The 14,980-nt window shown below is 42.2% G+C and overlaps 1 protein-coding gene across 1 annotated transcript; it reads left to right on the top strand.

Moving 5' to 3' along the window:
* Positions 1-366: 366 nt before the first annotated feature.
* On the top strand, positions 367-14,976 carry KCNV2 (potassium voltage-gated channel modifier subfamily V member 2). The gene is made up of 2 exons (XM_004600128.2): positions 367-1,764; positions 14,695-14,976. Exons 1-2 carry the CDS (start codon positions 367-369, stop codon positions 14,974-14,976), a joined length of 1,680 nt encoding a protein of 559 aa, XP_004600185.1.
* Positions 14,977-14,980: the final 4 nt, after the last annotated feature.

Here is a 14,980-nt window from a genome sequence, read left to right as displayed (position 1 = left end):
CTGCTTCTTCTGATTATCTGATTATCAGTAGATTTGAGTGCACATAATCGTCCTCTGCGTCACACACTGGAGAGCTTTGCCAGGGCACAGGCTAAGAGGCTCTAAATCCCTCCTGACACTTGTGTCTTCCCTATTGGCAAGATTAGAGCAGTTAACAGCCAGGGGCATAGGTGCTCAGACCCCTCAGACAGGTTGGGTTACCTCAGACAGGAAGACGCCATTCTAAAGGCAATACCAGGTCTGCTGGGCCAGGCCCTTCTCTTTAAGTCAATTCAGAGCTCATCATTTGCTCTCCTAGTGCCTGTAAGCAGGCTAGGGACCTTCCGAGAGGCAAAAAGCAGCAGCTGCGTGCCCGCTCTCCCAGCCATGCTGAAACAGAGCGAGAGGCGACGTTCTTGGGGCTCCAAGCCCTGGAACACTATGGGAAGTGAGGTCACGCCTCACGCAGGGGCTAGCCAACACCGTGGGAGCATCTGCTCCGCGGGAGGCCGCAGTGGCTCCCAAGCCAGCATCACACCTTGGACCGAAGGCAACTATAACTACTACATAGAGGAGGAGGAGGGGGAGGACGGAGAGGAGATGGAGGAATGGAAAGATGACCTAGCCGAGGAGGACCCCCAGGCGGAAGCCACGTCCCAGCTCCAGGACGGCGCAGACCTGCCGGCAGCCAGGTCCACGCTGAACGTGAACGTGGGCGGCCAGAGCTACCACCTGGACTCCCGCGAGGTGGCCTGCTACCCCAAGACGCGCTTGGGCCGCCTGGTGACCGCGCACAGCCGCAGCCGCCAGCTGGGCCTGTGTGACGACTACGAGGAGGAGACGGACGAGTACTTCTTCGACCGCGACCCCGCGGTCTTCCAGCTCGTGTCCAACTTCTACGCGTCCGGGGTGCTGCTGGTACGCGACGAGCTGTGCCCGCGCAGCTTCCTGGAGGAGCTGGGCTACTGGGGGGTGAGGCTCAAGTACACGCCGCGCTGCTGCCGCATCTGCTTCGAGGAGCGGCGCGACGAGCTGAGCGAGCAGCTCAAGATCCAGCGCGAGCTGCGGGCCCAGGCGCAGGCCGAGGAGGCCGAGGAGCTCTTCCGCGACATGCGCTTCTTCGGGCCGCAGCGCCAGCGCCTCTGGAACCTCATGGAGAAGCCCTTCTCGTCGGTGGCGGCCAAGATCATCGGCGTGGCCTCCAGCCTCTTCGTGCTCATCTCGGTGGTGGCGCTGGCCTTGAACACGGTGGAGGAGATGCACCCGCAGACGGGCCGGGGCGCGGGCGGCGACGCGCGGCCTGTCCTGGAGCACGTGGAGCTGCTGTGCATGGCCTTCTTCACGCTCGAGTTCCTGCTGCGCCTGGCCTCCACGCCCGATCTGCGGCGCTTCGCGCGGAGCGCCCTCAACCTGGTGGACCTGGTGGCCATTCTGCCCCTCTACCTGCAGCTGCTGCTCGAGGGCGTCACGGGTGAGGACCATGGGCATGGCAAGGGCTCGCCCCGGGAACACGACCTGGAGACCGTGGGCCGCGTGGGCAAGGTGGGCCAGGTGCTGCGCATCATGCGCCTCATGCGCATCTTCCGCATCCTCAAGCTGGCCCGGCACTCCACTGGCCTGCGTGCCTTTGGCTTCACGCTGTGTCAGTGCTACCAGCAGGTGGGCTGCCTGCTGCTCTTCATCACCCTGGGTATCTTCTCCTTCTCCGCGGCCGCTTACTCTGTGGAGCACGACGTGCCCGGCACCAATTTCACCAGCATCCCCCACGCCTGGTGGTGGGCAGCGGTGAGTACCACGGCTCTCTCGCCTTTGCCACGCTCTTCCACAGCTGGGCAGAGGCTGGGCCTTCCTTTCCGTGGTTATCAGTCATCTCTCTGTCTTTTTGTTTCCTGATGCTTACTCAGCCTTGCTCAAGGATGATTCTCTCTTCATTCCCTCCCTACCACCAGTTAATACACAGAGGCAGGTATTTAAGGAGTAGGAAAGTATACATTCAAAGCCCAGTAAGTGACGGAAGTTGACTTGGTCCTAGCAACCCCCAAATGCAAAATTAAGTTAAGTACATTGACGGTCAAAGACTTTTTTTGGGGGGGGCGGAGGGGTTGTTCTGGTTTTTTTGGGGGGCCACAACTGGCAGTGCTCAGGGTTTATTGCTGACTCTGTGCTCAGTGATAACTCCTGGCAAGGTTTGAGGGATCATATAAGATACCATGTGCAAGGCAAACGCCCTACCTTTTGTAATTGTCACTGCCCGCCCCCCACAGTCCCAATGGCAAGTTTTCAGATAAATTTATTGTTAATGTATGTGGGAAGCTTCATTATCATTTTTCAAATGTGTCATTTACAAAACATCTGTTGACTTCACGGTTTATAAAGTTTCATCTTGTTTCAGATACAAAGATACGGAGATTGCTGCAGTGGTCAAGTGGTAGAGCACATGCAAATCAATAGTTCAGTTCCCAGCACCACTGGTTTCTTTCCTCACCCACCCCAGCCAGGTGGTCCCTATACAGAAACCAAAACAGAGAAAAAAAAATGGAATGTGGCTTCAACTTTTGCAGGAAATTATTTAATATATATAATTAAATATATAAAATTGAAGCTGTATATATATCCATATATATATATAGGGATGGAAGTGAGATTTATTTAAGTAAAAATGAGACTGAACCGTGTCAACCCTAACTGAAATATTGCTGTTCCAAGGCTAAATCTGAATGTGGAAAGAAGTATCTAAAACTGCAATTTGTTCCAGTGTGACCAAAATGCTTTCAGGACCAGTTGTCATTATTCCATATTATAACCAGAGGAAATAAAGAGCAAAGAGTTTGACTACAGACGTATAACATAACAAAGTAAGTGTTGAAACCCAAGTCTGTCCAACTTCCAAACTCCTGCCTGTTCTACAGCCAGCTGTAGCTCTTTCAAGTTTCAGTGCTTTTGCATGCCTTGCCTAATTTGCAGTTAGTATCTTTTTAATTTTTGTCATTATTTTCTTTGGCATTTGCCTTTTCATAATAACTTAATCATTTTTTCATGCATCAACATTTTTCACATGCTAGACTAAATTCCTGAAGAGTCCGTGATTCCTTGAAATGCTTCAAATCAGTGAGTAAGTGAATATATGTGATAGGAAACAACAATGTATAAAATTTCCTCAACAAAAAATATTACTTGTAATACCTTTTAGGTATTAAGCAAATATAGCCAGATTTCCCCCATGTAGATAATTTCAATTTTAATATTGAATATATCAGAACCCAAAGTCTGGTACAAACTTCTGAGACAATCCAGTTAAGAGTTACTGATAAAATAGTGTAGTATGGTAGTTTAGATTCTAGTGTAAGATCCACTAATAATTAGCGGTAGCTCTAAATAATTGAGAAAACTTTATTCACTCCCCTTTTTTTTCAATTTCCACATCTCTATAAAGGACAAGATGTAGGCCTCTATAGTCAATGATTCTTTCATCATGGAAAGGGGGAATGTTCATATGAACAACAGGATTTGCTATTGTTAGTAAATAAAAGATGATGTTAGACTTCTCAATGAGCTAGCCCAGTGCTGCTCATCTGATCTTATTTCAAATGATGAAAAGCCAACCTGTAGTACAGACTTGAACTGTATATATGCAGACAGAGCTGATAGAAGTTGATTTGTCCTCAGAAAATGACATTTACCTTGGAGGTGAGTACAGCAGAAAGGAAAAAGAACAAATCCACATGCTGGTAAAATAATGCCACATTTCAGAGTGTGTTTCTATTCATCCAAATATCTTAGAAGGCTAGTTTTACAGGCTGAACTTAAAATCTCTGATACTTTAGCTCTAACCCACAAAATTTATTTTTAATCTTTTGTATATTAATACAAATATCTTGACAGACAAGAATTCTGTTTTTACTAATGGATTCTTTCTTAGAAATCTGAAGTGAAGCCTCTTAATTCAATTTCTTGATCAATGTAATACCAATAATGCTCAAGTTTTCAAATTATTTGGGTCAAAGATATCTTAACAGAGTAGAGCTCATGCTTCACATGAAGAAGTCTCAGAAATTATTCTTCACACCACATAGTCCCACATACAACAGACTATAAGTAGCCCCTGGACTCCACTAATTGTGGTCCAAGAAACACACGAAGCTTTTCTTTCAAATTATCTCCTTCATATGTCACCTAAAGTTATTTTATTCAAGATTAGTATTTTTCAACAATTTTGTAAGAAACAATCACCATTTTTATCAAGAATAATTTTTTTTCAATCCTATTTTTACCAACATGAGTTTTCTTTTGTGGTCAGTATCACAATCAGGCACTACTGTCACAGATCAAAATCTACATGCAGATTTAAAAAAATGCTGAACTTTACCAATTACCAATGGTATTTTTCCATTTTAGTCTCTAAACTATTATCTATTATCTAAACTATTAAAAAGAAGTGTGATTTAGATAAAAGACTGATAACTTGTATTTCCTTCCAAACTCATCAGAGAAATTCCTCTTAGATAATCTAGAACTGCCCTGTTTTGCAGGACTGACATAATATTAAAACAGTTCTTTTGTGTACTTCTGGTTATAATAAACAATATATATTATCATGTTCTCAGTAGAGTAAAAGGAAAATAACATTTTCAAACGGATGCGGACCAAATGTCTGTTTTCTTATGTTAAAGGTACAAATACTAGTACCATCTCTTCATGTACCTTATAAAACTGTCTTACTCATTTACTGAAAAACATTTTTTGAGCATCTCTAGTATACCAAGTGGTATGCTAAACATTATGTATACTGATAGAAAATAACTTGAGAGGCTGAATATACATTTGATGAGAAAGTTAAGGAAGCATCTTTAATGAGGAGAAGAAATTCATCGCATGGATCTAAACTAAACAAGCATTAGAATATGAGAAGTGGAATGCTAAAATAACTCTGATCTAATGGTCTCCAAACTTTATGAATCATATCTCTCATAATTTTAAATACTTTGAGCACAAAACCATGATAAATGTGTATTTAGCTATTTATAAATTATAAGTTATCTTTTGGCCACAGTAATGATGTATCTCAAACCACTGTGAAATAAAATGACTTAAATCATCAAGCATTTATTTAGCTCATGAGCTTTCAAGTCAGCTCTTTAAATTTTATTCAACTAGGAGATTCTTCTCATTTGTACTGGTGTCAGTCACTTGCATGTTTGAAGTGAATGATCAACTGACAGCTAAAATGAAGAAGACTAGATCGTGTGATTTTTATCTTCCAAGACTGTATCTATGGCTGTAGCAAAGGAGGCCAAGGTGGGGGGAGTGTGTGTGTGTGTGTGTGTGTGTGAGAGAGAGAGAGAGAGAGAGAGAGAGAGAGAGAGAGAGAGAGAAAGAAAAAGAGAAAGTACAAACCCAATCATGAAAGCAATGGTTAAATTTATGTTCCTGTCATTTGCTAAACCCATTGACCAAAGCAAGTTGCAAGGTCAGTCAAAGGACAGAGAAAGTTAGCCCTGTCCCTGTAGGAAAAGCTCTGCAACGTTATATGGCAAAGATCATAGTTGGAAACAAGAGAAAATAAAGAATTAGGTCCTGGTTTACAATCCCTCTACTTCAGTGAGATGTTACTGCTCTATTGTACACATCAGAAAACATTGACCCACACACTGAAAATTTAAAGTTGTGGAAAAGAAAACTACAACTGCTGTATTCTAACATCACTCCAGTGCTATATCCCATGTGGTAAATTCACCTCCAGAGGCGGTTTCTCTAATTCATCCATCTCTGTTTTAGTACTTTCAGACAACCCTACAAACTAACTTGCTTTTAATAATTTTTCCTCTGTGCCAAGGATCCTGCGACCTTCCTCTGTAATTCAACTCAGGGTTTTAAGGGGAATATAGTAATTTTCATTTTTGTGGATTCTCCAACAGCTGCAAAATAAATCCCTTATGGACACTCATGTCTTCACATACTCATGCATTAGGATAAAAGATAGATTCATCCTACTCATCTGTCAGATGGAGGTTATTTGTAAGCACTAATATAATAGAAAACATATGTAAAGTGCTCGCCTGTAGTACATCTGCAATAAATAGAAGCTATCACATCTGACGACTTGATAGTGTTTATCACATGGAAGCAATAACCTTTACTTCCAGATTCATTTTTGAGAAAATAATACATAAGTGATTTTTTCTCTGTTGAGGAAAAGAGAGTGACTATGAAACATACAAAAGGTTCTGCTCTTATATCTTCTGGGAGAGCTTCTCAGTGTCCAGATAAACAGACCCAGGCCTGGAACAGATCCAGTCATGGTGGAACTCTTCAGATTGCCTTGGTGTGGGAAAATGCGTGGCACAGCATAAGAACAGTCAAGCTGTACCCATTGATCTCCAGTGTGATGATGTTTTTCAGTAGAAAGGAAAAATTCAACTGTTCAAAAACCATTTCCTTTAGAGATGTCCAGAGCAAATTAAAGCTATAGAAACCAAGCAGTAAACTATGTCAAGAATGCATTTCCTTTAAAACTCTTTATAAAGAAAATTTATCTCTAGCCAAGGCATCAGAAAATTGTGCTTCAGACTTTGCTCCCAACTCTGATTTCATAAAGTATGCCCCTTTAGAATATCATTAAGGACCAAAGAGATAGAACAAAGGTTAATTCATTAGCCTTGCAGACGGCTGGCAATTCCCAGCATCACATATACTCCCTTGAACACCACCGGGAGGATCATTGAGCACAGAGCCAGGAGTAAGACCTGAGTATAGCCCAAACCCTCCCTCAAAAAAAATTTTTTTTAAGATAATTGAGGTTTACTTTATTTTATTTATTCTTTCTCAGTTTGCTTTCTTGTTTTAAGAAGATCCATTCAGAAGATGAATCAGACAGTTTCAGTAAAGAAAACAGAAAACAAAATGCGCATTTTACTTTATTTATTTATTTATTTATTTTTATTTTTTAATTGAGTCACCGTAAGAACAGCCACAGGTCTTTTAGGATCGAGTCTCAGTCATACTATGCTCAAACACCCATCCCTTCACCAGTGCACATGTTCCACCACCAATAACCCCAGCATACCCCCCTCCCATTCCCTCTCTGCTTGTGTGGCAGATGATTTTCACTTTACTCTTTCCTTACTTTGATTACATTCAATTTCAACAGGAAACTCACTATCATTATTTCGAGTTTTTCCCCCAACAGTCAGACCTGTCGGAATGTCATCATTAGATTGTATGTTTTCTATTGTTGGTAACAATGACATATGATGTTGCACGGTCGCAAAAGCAGCTGCCCAGATTTGGAATTCTGGTATTAGGTCCAGAAGTATTTCTGCCAGCAGTCACTGCATCCCAAGGTTGGTTTCTGTGGCACTGGGATCATGGCTGTTCAGGAGCGGAGGAGCTGTTCATGGGTGACAGCTTGAGGTCTCATTTGGGCAGGAGGCAGGGCCGGTTCTGCCTCCCCCATCGCAAGATTCCGCATGAAACCTGTCCCATCACTGAAAACTCCTACCTCTCTTTCCAGTTGGTTCTGAACATTGGCGGTCACCATAATGTCCAGGCGGGAAAAGGCCAAGGGACAGAAACTCCTCCCCTCCCGGGGCTGCACGGGGCCGTAGCTTAATTCAGAGTCCAGGAGTATATCTGCCAGCAGCCACTGCGTTTCTGAGATTGGTTTCTGTGCTGCTGGGATAATGGATGCTCAGGGGTGGCGGAGCCATTCCTGAGTATATACAAAATGGGTATTTTAAATTACACTGTAGCACTGTCGTCTTGTTGTTCATCGATTTGCTTGAGTGGGCACCAGTAATGCCTCCATTGTGAGACTTGTTACTGTTTTTGACATATGGAATACTCCACGGGTAGCTTGCCAGGCTCTGTTGTGTGGGCAGGATACCCTTAGTAGCTTGCCAGGCTCCCCAAGAGGGATGGAGGAATCGAACCCGGGTCTGCCACATGCAAGACAAATGCCCTACCCGCTGTGCTATTAAATAGGGAATCTAATTCTGATAAATAGATATCTAGGAGTTAAACAACTGGAAGACAAGAGGCAGAAACTGAGATGATCCAAGTAACTGTAAGAAATACTGTTGGCTTTTGGGTTGGGGGAACAAATAGAATAATCCGTACCTAGGAATATAGCAGAAATCCCTCTGCCACAGAGGTTGCAAGCACCTCTAGGATGGCATCAGGAGGCTGATGTGGAAGAAGGAACAATGCTGCAGCTATAGGTCTCTGCTACCAGTGAAGATCCTTCCAGAAACCAGAAGCAGGTATAAGGACCCTTTTCTCGGCACCCCATCTTCCAGTTTCTCAACAGTGTCTCCCATTGTCCGAATACAACCAGAGGATGGGAGGTAAAGGAAATTCTGAGAAATGTAGTGCAAACTTACAGAGAAGAAGACAGAAAAATGTTGGGCTTGGTACTGTAAGACAGTATGTAAATGTTTGGTACAGGTGTTTGGATTTTCCTGGCTCCTGCATAAATAACACAGGAATCATTCATGGGACAATGGCTGCTAGGCACTTCCTGACTTGGAGTGATCCCTTAATAGCTCTTTATACTCTACTTCTCTTGTTGGCCAATAGGACTTGGGGAGACCTTAAGAGAATTGTAGATTGTATGGAAATTACCAAGTAAACTGAGGATGCAAAAGCCATTGTTACTGCTGTGGTGGATTATGAATTCAAAAACTGAGCTTTTCCATGCTTTCTTCCTGTTGTATACTTTATGTGCATGTCATACCTTTAATATACAGGTAAGTGCGGTTTTTTCAAGATAATCATCCTGGTTTCTTGCAAACAATTATTCCAAGGAATCAAAACATTCTTGGAGTTCCACTGCATAATTATCTTCAGAATCTGTCACATGTCCAGATTGATTCTTTCTAATCTACCTTCCGAGGACCAACTCAGTACTTAAAAATAACATTCACCCTTAATTTAAGGGGCACTTCAAGTTAACCCTTAAGGCAGATATGACCATTAGTTTTAAGGTCTTATCATTAACCTCAGTGTACACATATTGATCCCAAAAAGGAACTCCTAATATATTTATAGCAATAGCAGATTGACTCAGCTAAGTATAACCTTTGAAGCTAATTCTTATGAAGGACAACTTGCATTGAGGCATGTAATAATTTGTGTGATTTTTGCTTTTCTTTATTCTACTTTTTAAAAATTGAGCCTACTCTAGCAGTCCTATATATGTATACCCAGGGTCTTCCCTGAGTCATGCACAGCCCTGAGGCAGGTCTGATGGCTTGGAGCTCAGGCCTGCATTCAGTGCTGTTCAGGCTCAGCAGTATTATTGGCAACCAGGGATATCACTTGCAGTGACTGGGTGTTCATACAGCCACCTGTATGTGCAACATATGTACTCCGAAGCTTGAGCTATCTGCCTGGTACCAACTTTTTTATTGTCATTATTTCCATTTGTTTTCTCTTTCTCTTTGCTGTTGTCATTGTAATGACTATAGGCTACACACACTTGTCTGTGTTGCTTACACACTTGATTGTGGTATTCACCGGATGCTGCAAATGTGAACTGGTGCTCACACTCTCAGCCATGGCGCTCACCCAGAGTAAACTTGCCTGGAGATGTGACACTCACACATATGTACACCCAAGCTTGCACTGGGCCATAGTGCTCACACATCTTTAGTTGCAGTGCACACAGATAACTGCATCTTCCCAGGAGATCATCTACTGTGTGTCAGCCCCAGAGTCCCAGACATCATAGGCACTTGTGGGTAGCACCAGGAAAGCTTTGTAACTGTATCTAACAATCACTGTCACTGTCATCCCATTGCTCATCGATTTGTTCGAGGGGGCACCAGTAATGTCTCTCATTGTGAGACTTATTTGTTACTGTTTTTGGCATATCCAATATGCCACAGGTAGCTTGCCAGGCTCTGTCGGACGGGCGAGATACTCTCAGTAGCTTGCAGGCTCTCCGAGAGGGGTAGAGGAATCGAACACAGGTCGGCCGCATGAAAGGCGAATGCCCTACTGCTGTGCTATTGCTCCAGCCACAGTGATTAAATAATAATAATGCAATAAAATAAATTTAACATTATGAATAAAAAAAATAATGTGGAGTTCATGCCCAATTCAATCAGCTTAATCAATGGCTGAATAAACAGCAGTACTTTTAAAAAAAAAGAGTATGTGCTAATTTAATCTGGAAAATATTCATCTTTATCAACCTCAAATTCTTTTAAAATGAAAATGGGCTGTTATGTTGAAAATTCTATTTTTATTTTGAATCATAATTCCTAAATGCATGGATCAATATGGGTACCAATATTTGCTCTACTCCTGGTTCATTACAAATAAAACAAACATTCATTGTTGAAGAAGAAATTCAATTATCAGTATTCCAAAGATTCAGAGGAAAAATTAGATGTTTATCGTCACTATAGAGTTCCATGGGCCCCGATTTTCTGATTAGTGGGTAACATTTTAAGTAAGATCATATCCTGATTCTGGGACCTACAGGCTGAAGCAAACATGTTGAATTTCAGCAAAGAGGTAGGTTTCAAGTTTACAGAGTAACTGTACCAAACTTTTTTTTTAAGGATATTTAGATGGATTGCAGATATTTTGGTCACATTTCTAATACAACTCATGCTAATGTGAGAAATCACTCTGTGAGGTCACTTGAGTCAGTTGGGGTCTTTAGTTTTCAAGACTTTAAAGAGAGAAATGCCTTGATGTCTGGAGTGGAGAGAAAAGGTTACCTAAAGCCAGGCAATCCTGAGTTTCTCTTGAAGCCAAGGAGTAAAAAGTGGATCACAGGATGGTCAAATTCTTCACATAACAGACAATATATAAATTAGCTCTGCATTTTGAACAAATTCCTTGGGAAGAGTCAGACAGAGCCTCCTAGCAGAAGAGCTATTTCCCCAAAAATAGAGAGATCCAAGATATACAAAAATATTTAGATCATATTGGACACATCAAATGTTTAATCTTCTTTAAGCCAAGTCTCTCTGCTTTGACTTTTCACTCAAAAGTTCAGCCAAAAAAAAAAAGTGAGGTTAGATTTGGAAGCAAATCCAATATGGGGAATGGTCAGAAGTTTAAAATACTTTCTCTCAATTCTTCTATGACCTCCCTCCTGGTTTTTTTTAGAAACGTCATGCACAAAGCCCCTGCTTTGACCGTTCAAGAATGCTTCATTTTCTAAAACTACCCATCATTCAACTCTCTATTGAAACTCACAGTGACCTTAACCAGGAAATGTCCAGTTGACTCTTGCACACTGAGGGATTAGGGTCATCAGCCCCCTGAGCAGTCAAATCTGTGTAAACTTTTCACTGGTTTCCCTAAGAACTTAAATATTGGGTCCAGGAAGAGGAAGAGAGTTCAAAGGGGTGCAGCTAATATGTTTCATGTACAAGTCCCCAAATCTATTTCTCGGCACTGCATGCCCTCCCACTGTCCCCAGCACTACTGGGGTGACTGTGGTGGCCTTCAGAACACTGGGTCCAAGTGTCCTCAGACTGAGGAATAAACTATTAGACATACATAAAGGGGCCAAGTATTCCTGGGAGCCCTCAGTCACTACTGGAGAGCACTCCCAGCAAAACCTTCACTCCTAATAGCCTGCAGTTGACAGAGAAGCCTTGTGATGACACAATAGCAGATGTTTTATATAGCATATGTAGTATATATTGTAAACTGGAGGGAAAGTGCCATCAATATCATAAGGAAGAGAAAATAAGCTTAAAGCACCATATATGGGCCAGACGATAGTATAGATAGTAGGGCACTTTCTCTGCATGCAACTAATCTGGGTTTGATCCCTGGTACCACATGTAGTCCCACAACCACCTCCAGGAGTGACTTCTGAGTCCAGAGCCAGGAGTAAGCACTGAGCACTGCCAGATGTGGCCCCAAAACAAAATTTAAAAAAAATCTAAAAAATTAAATAAAGTACTATACAATATTTATTGACACCATAAGTTAATGATGTTTGTTTACAAGGATATCTCATGTAAGTGTATCAGTATGTTTCAAATTGACATTGTTTGAAAGCCAACTAAAGTATATGCAACATGAAAATGACGTTAGTGATATGCAAAACTGTTTTCCAGTTCCTACACAGGCAGAAATCTGACTCAGATTCCTTTTTTTCTCTTTACCTGACAAGGAACTGAGCCCAGGGCCTCACATACTCAAGACAAATCCTTTACCATGTCCCTGGCCCTGATTCTTTTATTTTTGATTTGACTGATGACTAGAAACACACAAATGCACACATAATTTATTTTATGTTTTTGTTTTGGGGGCCTTAACCTCATCTATATCATGTTACCTGTCTTAGCAGCTTGTTGTATTCTCCCACTGTGGAAGGGGCAGTCCATCTCTCAGCTGATCTGTCACAGGAAATGGAGCAATGAGAGTTGGGGCATCCCCCTAAAGGAAAGGGCACCCTTTCCCTTTTATGTGCTTGATGGAGATGTGGTTCTCATCAACTCCACCAAATTTGCCCAGATGGTCCTCTTCTCTCTTACATTCTAACCAGTCAGTCACACTTACTCTATGTCCTTACTTACTCTCGTGCTATCCAAACAAAGATTTTCACATTACTAAAGTTCATCTCAGTACAGGTCAACGAGATGATTTTGTACATGTTGCTAACATCTGCAGGAAATAATGGCAACAACAACAGAAATCAATGAAGCAAATAATGCCCCCTAGAGTTGTGCAATGCACAGCATCAGTTACCCTCCTCACCCCATAATCCCCCGAAATTGTGAACAGTCAGCCTGCCTAAAAGACTTCTGGTAACTTTGCCAATAGCCTGGGAATCAAAGGAAGTCTTAGTACATGAGGCATAAAAAATGAGCCCCAAGAGATTTTCTTGGGTTTTTCTCTGGCTACACAGAATGATAACTAGTCCCTTGAGTCTCTACATTTTGAAACAGAAGCTTGTTAACCTAAATAAATCTCTAATTAGTAGAATTTAAAGCAGTGTGACAAGAGCGATGGGAAGAATCATGCAGGGTGAACATATTTTTGATTGTGTTTTACAAAGCCCCTTCACAAAATAATGAATGTTTCTTCGGTGTTTTGCAATTGAAACTATTAAATGCATTAAATTAATTTTCTTAGTCTTCATGAGAGCACTTACAGTTAGCCATCAGCAGTTTCAGATGTAGGAGGCAGGATTTAGAGATTCTGAATGTTTTGCCTGAGATCACTCACAGGTAAAGGTCAGAATCGAAATTTGAGCCCAAATTATGCTAGTTCAAAACCAGAACTCTTCATTTTTTTTAAGACCATATCCAGTATTGCTCAGGGATTACTCCTGCTCTGAACTCAGGGCTCAGGAAACCATATGGATTACTGGTGGTCCAAAATGGGTCAGCTGCATGCAAGGCAAATGCTCTACCTACTGTACTACCTTTCTGGCCTCCCAAACTATAACTCTTTCTAGTACCTCTATCTTGTAGGCAGACTGAGGAGCTTTCTGTCCTAAAGTTGGTTCCTTGCTGAGGGAAGGGAAAAGATCGAGATTTATTGATTCTTTTTTACACCAGAAACTTAGCATATGCTCTACCTTTCACAACAACCCTTTAAAGTAAGTGTTCTCTCCCTAAAATACTTTAAGTGATAGTTATGTTGTCAGAGGGGGTCAGTGCCTGGCGGAGGAGGAGTAGGACTGGAATAAATTTGAACAAGCTCTGACACAGTACAGAAACTCTGGTCCTGCAGCCCTGTGAAGGCAACTGTCAGGTTGCTCCTGAGACCCACTTGATCTGTGTGGCATGGGACATGCTCCCGCCATCTATGTCTTCAGGGAGCTGTGGTTCATAGGCTGACATGGTTAAGCTCTTTGCAGAAAAGTAGAAGTCAGACCCCATCTCTCCCTGGTTCATGCTTTTTATCTTTCACTGCACTGAAACATTTCCAGAGAAGACAAATAATACAGTAAAATCATTTTATTGAGAGAGGGTATTAGTTCTATCCTTAGATTTAGCAGGTTCCGAATGTGAGTTTCTTCAGCGAGAAAGAGGAAAGATAGTGGAACATTATGGCTGAGAGCAGGAAATAAGGGATTACAGTCTGATCTGGGTGCTTTGAGTCTCTGAACATAGTGCGGGGGCAGATCACGGCAGGGCAGCTCCTTTTCAGAATACAACATTTCAGTTTTATCTTTTTTTGATAAAAAGATAAAATTGGTGATAAAATTCTTCACCAATGGATGTTTCTTGAACACCCACTGCATTTAGTACTTAAACCCCAGTCCTAGGTCTAGAGATGTTACAAGGTTTTAGGCAAATGTCTTGCATTCAGCCAACCCAGGTTCATTCCCTGCACCATGGTCTCTTGTCATCATCAGCTGTAGCTCTGGAGCTCTCCAAGCACTGTTAGGATATATCTGGGGGACTTAATGGTAATCCCTGGTACCACAGGGTCCAAGCAGCATTGTATTCTCAAGTCCTCTCATAGAACCACTGGCCTGGTTGGCTGAAAATTGCCTGGGGGATCCCTGGATTTCTAGAGTACTACTTGAGTGACCGCATTATATAATAATGGGCATCTCAAATATATCAGATCCTAAGTTTATGTTCTTTCCATTACCCAAATGATTTTGGGTTCCTCACAAAGCTGTCTCTGTGGGGAACTTTGTGTGCTTTCTGGAAACGGAATGCATTTCTACCCAATTCTTCCCCTTCCTTATACTAACAATTCCATTCTTCTTCCCTTTCTGTACAGGTGAGCATCTCCACTGTGGGCTATGGAGACATGTACCCAGAGACCCACCTAGGCAGGCTTTTTGCCTTCCTCTGCATTGCTTTTGGAATCATTCTCAATGGAATGCCCATTTCCATCCTCTACAACAAGTTCTCTGATTACTACAGCAAACTCAAAGCTTATGAGTATACTGCTATGAGGAGAGAAAGGGGAAATGTGGAGTTCTTACAGAGAGCCAGAAAGAAGATGGCTGAGTGTTTAGCTAGAAGCAACTTACAGCCCACCCCAAGACAAGAGAATTAGCTCT

Source organism: Sorex araneus, chromosome 1 (assembly GCF_027595985.1).
Source record: "Sorex araneus isolate mSorAra2 chromosome 1, mSorAra2.pri, whole genome shotgun sequence".
Lineage (NCBI taxonomy): Eukaryota > Metazoa > Chordata > Mammalia > Eulipotyphla > Soricidae > Sorex > Sorex araneus.
Note: the sequence above shows the minus strand (reverse complement) of the source record. Positions and strands in the feature narration are given on the sequence as shown.